The sequence below is a fragment of the Belonocnema kinseyi genome, chromosome 1 (genome assembly GCF_010883055.1).
Source record: "Belonocnema kinseyi isolate 2016_QV_RU_SX_M_011 chromosome 1, B_treatae_v1, whole genome shotgun sequence".
Taxonomy (NCBI): Eukaryota; Metazoa; Arthropoda; class Insecta; order Hymenoptera; family Cynipidae; genus Belonocnema; species Belonocnema kinseyi.
Window position 1 is genome coordinate 170080191 of NC_046657.1, and position 16751 is coordinate 170096941.

The 16751-nt window shown below is 30.1% G+C and overlaps 1 protein-coding gene across 1 annotated transcript in view; it reads right to left on the reverse strand.

The window, feature by feature from the left end:
* Positions 1 to 264: 264 nt before the first annotated feature.
* LOC117170363 overlaps positions 265 to 16751 on the reverse strand; it is a 52118-nt gene continuing 35631 nt past the window's right edge. The window contains exons 7-11 of the mRNA XM_033357114.1: positions 12733 to 12883; positions 12448 to 12645; positions 9299 to 9884; positions 6847 to 7123; positions 265 to 1039 (exon numbers count right to left, since the gene is read on the reverse strand). Coding sequence (XP_033213005.1) covers positions 901 to 1039; positions 6847 to 7123; positions 9299 to 9884; positions 12448 to 12645; positions 12733 to 12883 — 1351 coding nt within the window. The 3' untranslated portion in view covers positions 265 to 900. The remainder of the gene's footprint in view (positions 1040 to 6846; positions 7124 to 9298; positions 9885 to 12447; positions 12646 to 12732; positions 12884 to 16751) is intronic.

The window sequence follows — 16751 nt, forward strand, 5'->3', positions numbered from 1 at the left end:
CACTTGAAACTAAGTAGTTTAATTTTTAACAAAAGGGATGAATTCTCAACGAAAAACATAATATTTCAACCAAAAAATATTTTAACTTTTTACCAAAAATAGTTTGATTCAACCAAAAAAGATTAATTTTCACTTAAAAAATAGTTGCGATTATTAACTATAATATTAAAATTAAATTCCATTTTCGTTTTTTTCTGATTTTATGGAATTACCTGATCTCTAGCAACTCTTTAATTAAAAAAAAAAGTATAGATTTATTCCCCTCCCAAATGTTTTTGTAAAAATATATTTAATAATTATTATATATATATTTGTTTAAATAATAAATGCTTTAAATTTTCCTTAATGCTCTATAAATGGCTGCTGAGTGAGGGAAAGCCGCGTCGTAGTGTGGGAACAGTACACAGGTACCTGGGACGAAATTTACCACCGCTCGAATTTCAGAAATCTCGACTGAGATTAAGTTTCCTAAGAATAACCTACATTCTTTTTTTTCAGAAGACATCGCTACTTCCTAGTTTAGCTGTACAATCATAAAATTTGCTTTTCTACAAACACAAAACTCAACTCATTAACATTCGCACCATTTTAAAATATAAGAATCTAAATAAATCAATAAATAACTAATCTAGCTGATTAGATCAGCGTTCTCACTTTCTTAGAAAAAATTGTAAATAAAGAAATGTAAATATGAATACTTTTTTGGAATAACAGAAACCTTAGCACTGATGAAATATAAAAGAGAACAGCAGATAATAAACTGTCGAGGAATGGATACCTTCAAGAAAGCTCCGCTTTTGCAAAAGGCGGAAAAGTTAATTGAAAATAAATCGGTCTTTAAAAGAAAACGATGCATAAAATATAAAATATGACCATTTTGAACACTTTGCAATATTCTCTTTACTGTTGTTGTTGTTGGAGTTGCTGTAAAAGTGGACAAACCTCGACGAGAGGCGTTCCTAGAACCTCTTGACAGACTTGATTCATGTCGGGTTCCATCATTAAAGACGAGATCTGATCTTCCGTTAGCATTTCCACACTGAAAAAAAACAAAAAACCACAAAATGGAAAACAGGGTATATATGCCGTGTTTTTTAAATATCAAAATAATTTTATTGATTTCCATAAAGTTGGAAATAATTTAGAGGAATTTAATGTAAACTAGAATAATTCGATGAAATTCCAGGGTCATATTTTTCAATTTTCCCAGTCAGTTAAAAGTAAAATATTTATATTTGCCGTAAAACTCAAACAATTAATTTATCAGGTTAATTCTAAAACATTATTTAACACAACAGAGCAAAAAATTTCAAAGTAACTGAATTTTGAAACAAATACTTGAATTTTCCACGAAAAAATATAAATTTTCAACAAAAGTGGAAAAGGTAAACTTTCAGCTAGAAAAAATAGTTAGAATCGTTAAATTTTAAGTCAAAGAGATACATTTTCAACTAAAATGATGAATATTTAACCGAAAAACTTAAATTTGCAAACGCAAAGATGAATTTTCAAAAAACAACATTAATTTTTAACGAAAAAAGAAGTTCCAACCGAAAGTGGAATTTACATTTTTAGTTATTAAAATGAATTTTTACTGAAAAAAGATAAATTGTCAACTAAAACTTAAATAAATAAATTGTAATGAAGAAAAATTAATGTTCAACGAAACAGATAAATTTTTAATTAATACTATGCAATATTCAACAAAGATGATAAATATTTAAATAAAATGATTGAATTTTGAGTAAAAAAATGTATGCTCAACCAAAGAAATGAGTTAATAATTAATATTACGGAATATTTAACTGGTATAATAATTACATTTTCAGCTGAAAAAAATAGTTTACAAACAAAAAGGAAACTAATTTCCAACAATATAGTTCAATTTGAAAATTGTTTTATAACAACTGCAATACATTGTTTTATGAGCATTAATTGACAAGATTATAAAATAATTCAGATAAATATGTACATGACTTTAATTAAAAGATTGCTCTCAAAATAGTTCTTTCTCATATTTTTTTCTGCTATTTATTACGGTATAAACTTGCACTTTCTCAAAGAAAATCGTGTAATCAGAATTGCATTTAAAAAAAACACATTTATTAGAAATGGTTTAACTGTGATACGCCACCTGGTGACCAAAATCCGAACTTGAAAGAATAGGTACGATTTGAAAGATGCATTTTAATTTGTGCTTAAAAGTGTTTGAACGATTTTTTTTGGTGAAATTGAAAGTATTTATTGGATACTAAAAATAAGTCTTTATCGGAAAGAAAGGGTTTTAGATGGAATTTACGTCTTATACAGTGAAAAAAACACATTTTTTGACAAAAGTATTTTTATAAAAAAACAAAAAACAATTATTGTTGTATTTATTGTTATTTTTAACATATTATAAACTAAAATGGACTTATTTTCAAGCAAAAATGAATTCAAAGTAAATTTTTATTAATTTATACATGATATATTTACTATTTAAAAATCTGATCTAAAAGTTAGGTTAGAATTCGTATTTAAAAACCAATTCAATAATTGTTTTAAGCTTCACAAAACAATTGTAAAAACATTTTTGCAAAAATTAAAATACATCTTTAAAATTGTACCTACTCTTTCTAGTTCCAGTTTTTGGCGCCAGGTGGCGAAATGGTAGACCACCATTCCCCATTATTCCTGTTTATCACTCCAAAAAAATCTTTACAAATTTTCAGTCTAAAAGCCTCAACATTTAATCATAAAGCAACAAAAAAATCGAAAAATTCCGTTTTTATAATTAAAAAGGCACAATATTTCACATCTATGATACTTTTCCCATGTATTTGAATAACTTTTCGCCTAAAAGTATAGCCAGCGCCACCCTCAGCGGCATCGCGCACAGTTAACAGATTAAAAATCTGGTCAACCGATCGGATTTTTATTTTTGATTTTTACTGCGATCAGAAGTAAATTTCCCAAGTTTTTCATTAAATTCCCGGTCATTTCCCGGTCAAATCGCCACCCTGAATTCATCAAAATTCAAGATGAATTTACAAAAAGCAAATGAATTGGTGAGGGAAAGGAGGGGCGAAGAAAATGTATTATTTTTTATTAGATATTATTTTTATTAAAAAAATAATAAATTTCCGACCAAATAGCGCATTTATTACATAAGAAAGATAAGTTTTTAACTAAAAATGAAATATGTGAATTTTTTAGTTAAAAAAGTTAATTTTTACCCAAACATTAATCGCATTTTCAACAAAATAGTTGAATTTTTCATAATAATGGAAATTTTTAACTACATAAAAAAATTACCTCCATTGATACGATTTTTTATAAAAAGTTTTAGAAAGATTTTTTCATAAACTATAATATAATATATATTTCATGCTTTACTATTGACTGCAGTTATTATATTTTTGTATTACTTGACATTATTTATGACTTCTCAAATTTATAAAATAATAATTTGTTATTTAATATAAATAATTATAATTCAAATAAGTATAATTTAAGTGAGAGCCACCTTGACTTTCATCTTTCCTTTTTGAAATTTTTAAGGCGAATTAACTCGTTTGTATTTGAAAGAAATTCAGTAAAATTCCGAATTACTGTTCCAATTTGAATTTCCTCTTCTAAATTTTCGATAAAGAAAGTAATTCAAGCAGAGTTTATAGTAGAATTATCATTTCGAAGAATTATTTTTTCCGAATTATAATAGAAAATTTGTTGGCATTGTTCGTTGCGAATTCGGTTTTTTCAAGTTCAAAACTCAACAACTGAAAATCCGATAGTGGAAGATTCATAATTTTATTTGAAAATTTATGACTTTGATTGAAAATTGAACTATTTTGTTGAAAATAAATTTTTTCTTGTTGTTGAAAATTAATTTTTTGCAACCGAAAATGTAACTATTTGTTTCAAAATTAATTTATTTTCCACAGTTTTGCTCTGCTGTGTTAAAGGATGTTGAAAATGAACGTCATAAATTTAAAAAATGTTTGCGTTTCGCGGAAAATATGAATATTTTACTTTTAGTTGACCGGCAAAATTGAAAAACTTGACCGGGGAAAACCGGGAAGTATAAAACAGTAAATTATAAAACTTTTTATAAAAAATTGTAATAATGAAAGTAATCTAGTAATTTGCTTAATGAATTTTCATTTTTTATTTAAAATTCAACTATTTTTGTTGAAAATTAAAATAATCTTTTAAAAATACGATTAATTTGTACTATTTGACGTCACAAGAGAAAAAAAACGAATTTAATCATTTTAAATAAGCCCGCGCTCAACGACACATGCGCAGTAAGAAAAACCCGCTGTTTTGATTAGTTACGATTAAACCAGAACCAGAAGTGATGAAAAGAGCGCGATTTTCAAAACAAAATTTTACAATAAATTTCTGATTTTGAAGAATAAAATAAGGAAGAAGATAACATGAAATATAAACATATAAAAACTGTATGAAATATACGAAAGTAGAAATATTTAGAAAAAAAACTATTCCATTTTGTGTTTGAAAGTTATTTTTGTTAGTTGAAAGTTTAGGCATTTTGCTGAAAATTCGTCTTTTTTAGGAGAAAATTAATCTTGTTAGTTGATAATTCAACTATTTTAATAAGATTGTTTTTTTTGCTAAAAAATTAATTTTTTCAATTAAAAATTTAACTGTTCCATTTTTAGTTCAAAACTTATATTTTTTAGCTGAAAATTTATGTATTTGTTAAAAGTTAGACTTTTTGGTAGAAATTTAATTTTCTTGGTTAAAATATTTTGCTGAAAAATCCAAAGTTAATGTTTTTGCTAGAAACTTAATGTTCGTGGTTGAAAATTCATTTTCTTGGGCGAAAGATTCATCAATTTTGTTACAAATGTATTTCTTTGGTTGTATATTGATTTACTTGAATGAAAAATCCTCTTGTTTAAAAAACTTTTTTTAACTGAATGTTTAACTATTTTAAATTTAATTTAAAATTTACGTTTTGAAAATTCATATAAATATTTAATTGAAAACGCGTATTTTTAGGTGAAACATTAATATTCTTGATAAAAGATGTATTTCTATAGTTGAAAATATTCAACTATTACACGAAAAATTCATTTTTTGAATAAAAATTTTTTGTTTATTTGCTAAAAACTGAACTATTTTCTTGAAAATTTTTTGTTTCTTGGTTAAAAATAATTTCCATAACTAAAAATTAGCATGTTCAATTTTTGCTTGAAAATTCATCTTGTTTTCGTAGGAAATTCAACTATTTGGTTAAAAATTCATGTGTTTTGTAGAATCTTTTTTGTTGAAAAATCGTTTGTTTTTTTTTGTTAGAAAATTAATCTTCTTTGCTGAAATTTCATCTTTTTGGTTCGAAATTCAATAGTTTTGTTAAAAATTCATTTTGTTTCGTGAAAGGTTAATCATTTTTGCTAGAAATTTATTTCTGTGATTGAAAATTGATTTATTTTCTTGAAAATTCTTTTTTTTTATAGAAAAATAAGCTTGTTGGTTGGAAATTCATCTTTATGGTCAGAAATTCCATTATTTTGTTAAAAACTCATTTTTTGGGGGAAATATTCATAATTTTAGTTGAAAATTAATCTTTTTGATTGAAAATTTATATATTTTGTTGAAGATTCAACTTTTTTTGCTAGAAAATTAATCTCTTAAATTCTAGTTTCACCTTTTTTGTTAGAAGTTGAATTATTTGGTTAAAAATTCAGTTTTTGGGATAAAGATCTATAATTTCCATTGAAAATGTGTCTTTTTGGGTCGAAAATGTATCTTTCTGGTTGAAAATTAATCAATTTTGTCAAAGATTCGGATTTTTGTTTGGGTAAAAGAATTTATCTTCTTGTTTAGAAATTCAACCAATTTATTAAACATTCATTTTTGTATATAAAATTGATAATTTTCGTTTAAATTCATCTTTTGGTCGAAAATTTATCTTTTCAGTTGATGAAATCATTTATTAGATTAAAAATGCAACTTTTGTCTTGAAAATTTAGTAGAATTTTGTTTTAAATTGAACTATTTCGTCAAAAATTCGGCATTATCGGTTAAAAATTAATTTTCTTCACTGAAAATTTACTATTTCATCGTTGGTTTAAAATATAAAATTTACCTTTTTTTTAGTTGAAAATTCGACTTTCTTGGTACAAAATTGATGATTTTGGTTGAAGCTTCATCATATAAGTAGAACATTAATTTTTTTCGTTGAAAATTAATTTTCTTCACCGAAAATGTAACTATTCGATTTTTTATTTGAAAGTTACCTTTTTTTGTTAAAAACTCGGGTAATGTTTTGAAAATTCGTCTTTTTTGTTAAATAAGTTTCGTTCCAGACATTTTTTTTTATTTTTAAATACCATTAAACACGATTTATCAGTGTATTCTGTATTTTCATCTAAAACCAAATTAACTTTCCTGTCCCGCCTATTGTCGTATATCTTGCAATGGACACATTACGCGTGAACGCGTTTTAAACTTTCGCGCCCTTTCTGAGGACTTCTGATACCGGACTAATCGCGATGCGCAGTGACAAGTCCGTGTCTCTACCAATCAGCAGTGCCGAAGGGGAATTCGACGCCCGCAAGCGCAGTAGAGAGGGAAGAGGTTCCAGGTAGTCGGCGGCGAATTGTCGGTTGCCCACTAGGGGAAAATGATTGTGAGTAGGCAAGGAAAAGGAAAGTAGGGGAAGAAGAGTGTTAGCTGGAGAAGCGTTAATTAACGTCGTAGGCGCGGGGTGCCTGCTATGACTATTTTATTTGTTTATTTTGAGGTTATCAAACACCTGAATAATAGAAATTGTACATAATGGGCGAAAAATTGTTGTGAGAGGCATAGTGGCATATTAGCTTAATGAAAACTGACCTTGCTAAACTTTCACTGTCCGAAATCTCTTCATCAGGGTTGAGGTAGCTTATGGTTTTCTCCAACGGACTTGGGACTTTCTTCCCTTTCAATTCCGTCTTTTCAGACCTCTCTTTACTCTCTCTCTCCTTCTCCATTGTTCTTGGTTCACTGGCACGTCTGTCGGTAATGCCAGATATGTTCAACATCATCATACCATGGCTCAACAACTCCTTAACTCTTTCTCCTGTTCCCGCATTCCACAGCATGTCTAATGACTGGCGTCGACTAGAATTCGCTGTAAATGTTTTTAATTTAAATTAAATAGTTGAATTAGGCTGGAATCGCATTTATATCCACCGTCCAAGAACGGAAACATTCAGTTATATCCTCCCGAAAAGGGATCCCACCAATGCTGCTCAGCGACGGGGAAATGGCCACGCCGCGCTCTGATTGGATTGTTTGTCACGTGGTACTGCGAGTTGTTGGGTATCAAGCGGACAAAAATGAGAGTTATGCAGGGATATAAGCGCGAGAGGATATAAATGAGATAGGATATAACCGCGGTTTCACTGTATTATTAAAAACTAGAGGTTCTTTCTGTTTAATAAGAACTAGAAGCCTTCGAAAACAAATTTTGAAGCTTCTAAAAATTGCTAAGGACAGCAGTACTAGGAACGCATAAATCCAGATTCCAGTGTTCGGTAAATGTTTATATTTCCTTGTAAATCTATTAAATTTTCTAAAATGTAATCGATTTTTTTTGGTGCGTTATGGGAGGGTGGGGTAAATCGATAAAGCCCCGTGATATTTTACACAAATCAACATTATAAGATAATCCATGTATCCAAAATTATATTATATAACGTTGAAGTTTAGAAATTTTACAAGAAAAGATTATAATAATGTTATAAAAACTTCATATCGGTATAATTAGATTAGTATTTTAATTTGTTTATATAATTCAGTTAAAAAGTATAGACAGAAACAAAGTTAATAAATTTAATGAAATTTCAAAGCATTTTAAAGATTTTCAAATATTTCAAGATATTTCCAGATTTGAAAAAATTAAAAATAGTTTTGAAAGGCTTTCAATAAGAAATTTTAATGAATTTTCCAGGATCTCTAAGTATTTCATATAACTTAAAATATTTTGAGGAAGATCACCAGATTTAATGTAATTTCGCGGAATTTCCAAGCATTTTGTAATATTTAATGAAATTTCAGAGAATTTATTCACAAACATTGATGGATTTGAAAATATTTTAAAGATTTAAAGAGATTTACAAATATTTTCAGATAAAATCTTTGTAAAATATTTTGAAATATTTAAAAAAATTTTGTGAAATCTTTTTCATTCGTTAAAATCATTGAATGATTTCAAATCTTAGTAATTGCTTTTCAAATCTTCTAAAAAGATTTGAAACTTTCAAAAATTGTTTCTTAAATCTTAGTTTTTGAAATAGTTTTTATCCATTGAAATGATTAAATTCTTTTAAATTTTAGTTAAATATTCCTAAATCTTCTAAAATGTTGTGAAATCTTTTGAAATCATTTAAAATCTTTGAAATCTGGTCTACTGTAACCACTTTTAAATCTTTGGAATTCTTGTATTATTTTGAAATCGGTATAAAATTTTTATGAAATCTTTTTAATATTATTTAAATCTTTCTAAAATTGTTTGTATTAATTAGAAATCATTAAATTATTTGTAATCTCTATACAATCTTTTCAAAATATTTTGAAAGTTTTAAAATCTTTGAAAATGTTCTAAATACTTGAAAGCTGCTGTACACGCCTTTTTCAAATCTTTGAAACCCTTGCAATCTTTATGGAATGTTTAAAATCGTTGGAAAATGTTTGTAAAACATTTGTCAAATATTTTCAAATGTTTGTGAAAATATCTTTTGAAAAACGTTAAAAAATCTTTGCAATCTGGCGTACTGCACCATTTTTGAAATCATTAAAATATTTGTAATCTCTATAAAATATTTTTAAAATCTTTAAATTCTTTTAAAGGGCTTTTTTCTATAACACTGATATATACCTCTCACCGTACACTAGTGCGAATTCACACCAGCAAAATTTTCAAGTTGCTGGCATTTTCCGTATTTGCTTTCGCCACGTATATGCCTACTACGACAAATATAAGGGTCCCCTCCAGTATCTATTGTCGATGAGTATACGCGCTATTTGTGGCATCGTTGTAGACTCCGGAACATAAAATTACTAAATTTTGGTGTTGGCCACTTACATTTTCATTAAAAGTAACAAAATTTAATCATTCTTACAATATAAGCAGACTGCAATACATTTATTGCATTGAAAAAAAAACAATAGATTTTTCCATACGATCATATAAAGCAAGCTGCTGAAATCGTGAAATCCCAATTCGCACTAGTGTACGGTTTACGGGTGCAGGCATGAAATGTACAATGAGAGGGATATATATATATAATATATATATACTTACCAGAACTATTTCCACTAGTTTCGCCAGTAACAGAGTTTCTCGAAATCCAATTAGCAATTCGACTATCAACTTTGCTCCTACTTTTAATAGGACTCCTCGTAACCTCAGCCTTACTCTCATCACTAAGACTGACCTCATGCGTCTTTGGCATTGCCGGCAGGGACTGTTGAGTGACTAGTTTGTTTTTCCTCTTCTCCCCGGATCTCTCGACAATTTCACCCTCCAGACTCAAGTCGATGGGCAATCTTTTATACGGAATTTTCCCATCCTCGTCGTCCGAGAAGGCTTCGTTGTTGTAAAAAGTCTCCTCCGGGGAATTGTTCAAGCTGATCTCCGTCCACTCTTCTCCATTTTCTCGATTTTTGTCCTTCCGCGGGGAAGTGATTTTTACTTTCTTTTCCACACCCGATAAATCGGAGAGACGTGGAGTGGATGCGCTTGTTTTATTTTGCATTGCGGAGGTATGTTTCGCATCAGTGGTTGCGATACTTTGGGGACGATCTCGCTTTATGTAGCGTCTGGGTTCGTTGGAGGAGAGACTCAGGTTGCAGAGGCCCAAGTATTCTGAGGAAGGATCCCTCTCAATCTAAAGACAAGAGTGATATTTTCAACCTCAGACAGCCACTCAAGACTTGAATACAAATCTCTTATCATTTCCCGGTTTTTTTTTTAAAAAGATGTTCCACGAGAACTTTCAATTAGAAATCCAAATCGTCAGAACTATACAATTTATAAATAAATTTAAAAAATCTTTTAGTGAGAAGAGAAAAAATTTAATATTTCAATTACTGGTTACTTTTTCTCGCGTAGTTCTGCATTTCACACACAAAACATTATAGTTCACTGAAATATTTAAAGTACATGTTTTGATAACATTCTTGATTTTTTTACCAAATAGTACAATTTTACAGTAATAAAGATAAATCTTGAAACAAAAATTAAATATTTTAATTTTGTACAAAAATGATGAGTTTTCAAACAGAAGATTAAGCTGCTGCTGGAAAGACAAATTTTCAACAAAAAAAATTTTAATTAAATGTTTGAAGTTCTAATTAAAAAAGTTTCATTTTCTACAGGAAGAAAATGAATTTTCAACAAAAATGTTAAATTTTCAAAAACAAAAAAGTAACCAAAAATGAAATAGTGAAATTTTTAGATAAAAGAATTGAGTTTTTAACAATATAGCTCAATTTTCAAAAAAGGAAGTTAAATTTTTAACTAAAAAGGAGAATATTTTCAACCAAAAATGGAATAGTTAAATTTTGTGCGGAAAAAATTGATTTTCAACGAAACAAAATCGAATTTCACAATGAAATAGTTGAATTTTTATCCATAGAGATATATTTTTAATTAAAGTAATGAATCTTTAACCAAAAAAATTACTTCCTAACAAAGTAGTAGAACTTTGACTGTAAAAAAAGATGAATTTTCAACAAAAAATTGAAACGTTTGTATTCCTGCCTAAAAATATTTTAATATTAAATAAAATACAGTTTAACCAGAACAAAAAAGGCGGGTTTTAAAGAAAACACTTGATTTTTAAGCGGAAAAATTAATTATAAAAAAATTGAATAAAAGTGTATAATTTTTATGGAAAGAAATGAATTTTAAAGATAAAAAAATTTAAACTAAAAATAAAATAGTTCAATCTTCATTAAAAAATAATTTTAAGCCAAAAAAGGAAGATTTAAAGAAAATAATTAAATTTTCAAACCAAATTACTGAATTTTTTAACAACAAAAAAAACGAATTTTCAAACAAGAAGGTAAATTTTCTAACAAAATTTCAGTTTTTTAACTGAAATATTAATTTTAAAAAATATATTTAGCAATGTAATGACACTTTCTGACAATATCTTAATTTTTAACCTACGAAATGAATTTGCAAACAAGAAAAATAATTTTCTTAAAAAAATATCAATTTTCAAACACACAGTTGAATTTTCACCTAAAAAGATCAATTTCCGTGAAAAGAAAAACGAATTTAAAAACCAAAAAGTTTAATTTTGCAACCAAAAACATTCATTTTCAAACATCAAGATTAATTTTCGGCCAAAAGATACGAGTTCTCAATGAAATATATTCATTTTCATCTAAATTGTAGATTTTTAAACTAAAAGAGGCAAGTTTGAACCAGTTAAATTTTCAAATAATCAATTTTGAATAAAAAGAAACTGATTTTCAACTAAATAATTTATTTTAAACCAAAGAAATGAATTTACAACAAATAACGTATAATGTAATAGTTAATATTTCAACCAAAAAATATGTTAAATTAAAAGCCCGTTGAATTCAACAAAAAAGGACGATTTTTCAAAAAATCAAGTACATTTTCAAATAAAAAATATAAGTTTTCAATAGAAAATAAAACAAACAGAAGACAACAATTTCAACAAAATAGTTCAATTCTCAATTTTGAATCATTGAAAACAGTTGAATAAAAAAAAACAGATGACGATTTTTCTCTAAAACTGACCCAACAAAAAAAATTTTTTTTTTTCTTTTCAACCTGAATGCATGACACTTTAACTCTATTTTACGAATGAAGTACAAAATCTTATTATTATTTTCTATAGAAGAAGCTATTTTTCATATATTAAATTTTATTTTTCGCAGAAATTGGACCCGAATAGAGTGTGTCACCTACTTTTACAAATGGAGAATTATTGTTATTCAATTTTATATTAAAACAAGGTAATTAAATGTGATAAAAAGTATTCTATCCTTTAAGTTGGATGAAATTGCACGCAGTATACAAAATTTCATCAAGATCGGTTAAGTAGTTTCAGAGTTTAATGGTGACAAACATCGTGACACGGAATTTATATATATATATATATAGATTTTTAAAAAGATTAATCCCTCTCTCGAAAAAATTTCTTGAAATATCCAGGCTTCAAGATATTTTTCCAATTATTAAAATTGTTAATTTAATCATTTTTCTTCATAAAAATATTCTATTTAATAATTATATTTATTTTAATTATGAATAAACCCTGGTATTTCTATTTGAACTAAGAATTAAGCAAACTCTTGTAAACAAAAATTTACTCTCATCTGCGGGTTTTTTCCCGGCCTCAAAACATTATCGGAATTGAAAAAGGACAATTTCAATAATAAAGAAAAAGAATAAATTGAAGAATATCTCACTTTAGACGATGGGGTGAACGAAGACTGTGAGGTAATTTTATCAGGTAGTCGGAGATATTCATCACTTGTGTAATCGGTACTATCTGGTGATCCGGTAAAACTGGAATCTGTAGGCGTACCCGATTTTGTTTGATTTACAGAATGCTGTTGCGACTCGTTTTGTTTTCTGGATTCATTTGTACCGTCGTACTTTCTCGTCTAAAAAAAGAAAAACGAAAAAAAAACAAAACAAAATGAGCAAAGAACTTTTTAGAAAAAAAATCTTCTTAGCTGAAAAGTTCATACTCTGTGAATCTCGTCGCTTATTCTCTCCAGATTTCTCAGAGCGTCAGCATAAGTCATTTTGGCTTCTCCCACGGATCTTTCCAAAATGCTCACTCTCGTTTTTTGCCCCTCCAGCATTTGGTGAAATTGAGCTTTCGTTTCGTAGTACCGCCTGTGTTCAGAAATAGAGTGTCAAAATTCGGACTTGGATAGAGTTCTTAAATGTCCAAGAATAATTTATGTTGAGCAAATGATTTTGAGAATAATATATCATAATTACTACATATATTTGTACAAAAACATTCTAGAGCGACATAAACATATACTTTTTTTAATTACAGTATTGCTACAGATCAGGTAATTCCAGAAAGTCAGGGAATGTCAGGGAAAACCTGACAGAGTTACGGAATTTTCGAAAAACCATTTTGGTAGACAATTCATTTTATTGGTTCAAAATTGACTTTTTTTTGGTTTAAAACTAGTTTTTTCTTACTTAAAATTAATTTATATATTTTTTATTTACTAACTGAAAATTTAAGTATTTTATTTTTGGTAGCAAATTGATCTTTTTAATTGAAAGTTCATGTATCATTTTCTGGATGAAAAAAACTATGTTGTTGAAAATTCGCTTTTCTTTGGCTAAAAATGTATTTTTTTTAACATTTTAACTATTCTAATTTTGGTTGAAAATGGATCTTTTTAGATCAAAATTCAGGTTCTTTGTTGATAATTCAACTAACTATCTGTTTAAAAATTAATATTTTTTGTCGAAGATTCATCATCTTATTTAAAAATTCATTTCTTAGGTTCAAAATGTATCTTTTTGATTTGCAAATTCAACTAAAAAGTGTTTAAAATGTATTTAAAAACCAAATTTTTTGTATTAATATTATTAATCTTTTAGGTGTATGATTGGTTTTATACCTAGAAGAATTTTAAAATTGGGATATTGTAGCAACTCTGAATAAAGCACCGTTTAATCCGAATAATATTTTTCCTATTACTTTCACTTATTTTACCATTTAAATTAGGCGCCGTTTCCAATTTGAAGCTATAAATTGTCCTACGAAATTTAAATAATATAATTTTTATTAATAAATATAGAAAATAAGATTGTTTAAATCCGAATTCAAAATTCTTATAAATGCTCATTATATTCTCAAAGCACAACAATTCTTGAGAATATTCTAATGCTCGTGAGAATTTCTCCGAGCACTTAAACTCTTTAAAACAGTGAGTTCTGCGCATCTTACAAGTCTTGCTTATTCAATTTAAATTTTCCGCGCAGCTTTTACATCCATAATAGAAGCGCAGAGAATAGATTTCGTAAAATGAATACTCAAAGAACGCAGTGCGACAAAAAAATTCTTCTGGATAAAATATTCAAGAGATTACAATTTTCATTCGATTTGAGCGTTTTCATTTTTAATTAAAATTTAACTAAGTTTCAAAAAGACTATTACCACGTTTGAAAAATACATAGTACAGTCGAGACTCGGACACTGTCACCCATCGGGATCGGGCGTATCGGACACTGTAAGCTCACGTGGTCTTACCCCTCAGCCAATCGGCGTCGAGTTACAGGACCGTATCGTTAAAAACAGAGATTTAGTGTAATAACTTCATAAATATACATCCCATTATTATTGCACAAAACCAATAAAAAAACCTCCGACGTCAACGTAATTTAACCTACAACCTGCATTATCTCGACTGCTTGCGCATCAGCTAGTGTAAGCGACTTCAGATATTTCAAAGCTCGGTAAAATTAAAATATAAAATTTCAATTAGGAAAAATTTAAATTGCACTTTTCACTTAACTTATTGAGCATAAACTAAGTACATATGTACTGCATATCTCAGAGAAGGGGCTTCGAGGATGCGACGTCACTGGGCTAATCACCTGATTCTTACAGTGTCCGCGAAACAGCTGATGACAGTGTCCGAGGTGTGACAGTGTCCAAAGCTACAGTGTCCGAGGTTCGACTGTAATTAGTAATGTTATGAACAAATTTAATGGAGAAGTGTTACACAACAAATGGACACATTGCTTAAACAATGGTCGTTTCGACTTTCCTGTTGTTTCCCCTAAGGATGACAGCTCTCAGAAGGAAGACCGAAAAACAACATCAAAGGAAGAGTCCTCAGGAAATAATCCCGGGGCCAATGCTAATTGCTGGCATTGCCCGGGATACCATCTGCATAGGAACAGTGAAGTTTATAAGAAAAAACTAGCCGGACTCAACGCGCAGAAAGCTTCTAACTCGTACAACTGGAGACGGACGGTGGAACCACCATCCCCCGCCGCCCCCCGCACACTAGTGAGTCTCCGCTAACCACAGATCAGAGGTGTCGTCAACGGAAGTGACAATTGCCCTAATGGGTGAGCAATGAGCTGCGAAAGCTTTTAATTCTAGAACTACCCTGGATTTACGATTAAAATGTCCTCATCGATATTTATGTAAAAAGGCTCTACGCGGGTGCACGACATCGTGCATTGCTTACGGAACACTATGGATCATCAGAAAAAACTGACCCAAACCTAATCAGCTCAGAATGTAATCCACGTGGAGAACGACCGACCTTTCCGGCTGAGGCCCTAACCTTGTTCAGAACAAAAGAAAACAATAATCCTGGAACAGGGTCAGATGATTCTAGTGGACGAGATTATTGAGCCTTGCCATTCACCTTACAGCTCTCCCATTGTGTTAATAAATAAAACGGACGGGCCCTTTTGATTTTGTTTTGACTACCAAAAGCTCAACTTTAACGAAATATGACACCCACACACTACCCCTGATTTAGGATTCTGTGAAGGAGTTGGGAAGCGTCAGCGTGTTTTCGACGTTGAACCTACGTTCCTTATATTGACAACTGCCCCTGCACCGCAATTCCGAGAAATATACCGCCATTGCCGTAAACCACGGAGGTTCATATTAGTTTAGGGTAATGCCGCTTGGCAAAACGTTTGCCGTTTTGGGCGTTTGAGAACGCTCTCATAACCTTCCAGTGTCTGATGAGTCAGACCGCCCTTCGAGGTTATGTCAATAAATGCTGTATCGTTTATTTAGACGATATAATTGTCTACTCCAAAAACTGGCAGGAACAACTCATCCATTTAAATCTGGTCCTTGGGAGATAAGAGATATATAAACTCACTTGTTCCATAGAGAAGTGTTACTTTAGACAAACAGAATTGCAATATTTGCGTCATCTCATTTCCTCCTAACATAACGAACCTCAGGAAGAACATGTGCAGCCAATTCTTCAAGCGAGCTGGTCCGGATCATCAAACACTTTAGACCTTCCCTCGAAGGGCGGGACTTCCTGGTGAAAACAAACACCAGCAGCATCCGTTGGCTCGAAAAAACAAAGGACACCAAAACTAAATTAAAAAACCTGGTACAGCTTTCTTCAAAAATTGCGCTAAAGACTGCAGCACCCAACGATTCGGGGCAGTGAGCTTTCCTGAGCCTTACAACTCCAACCAATCGAAGGACCTCCAATGGACCCCGAGAAGGGCGAGACCGTCCTATTACCACAGTTTCCTCAGCCGGAACCTATATACGGACCCTCGTTGGCACAAACTGGAAGCGATAACCTCTTTTCAGAGAACGCCCACACTCAACAGGAGGACCTCTACGTTACGGAAAAGGTAAATCGATGGTTAGAAATCGAAAAGAAGTCACGACCACATTAGACGGAACAAGCGTTTCTACAGCGGTACAAATTGACCGATACGACTAGATCGATACGAGGATCGATACTAGGCATGTACTCTTCGAGTACCACGTTGTTGGCCTAGCGGGCCAACCACGGGAACCGTGGGACACAGTGGCGGTGGCCGAGGTATTTCAGCGCTATACTAGGCAGTCTGATAAGTCCCTGAAAAATGAAACACGGAGACGTTTTTTTGGCCAAAGTCGGTTTTATTTTTAAACATACTCTCCTTTTAGGTCGATGCAGCGAGTCCAACGATTTTCTAACTTTTTGATACCGTCCGAAAAGTACTCGATCGGAAGGTCTCCAAAATACGCCTC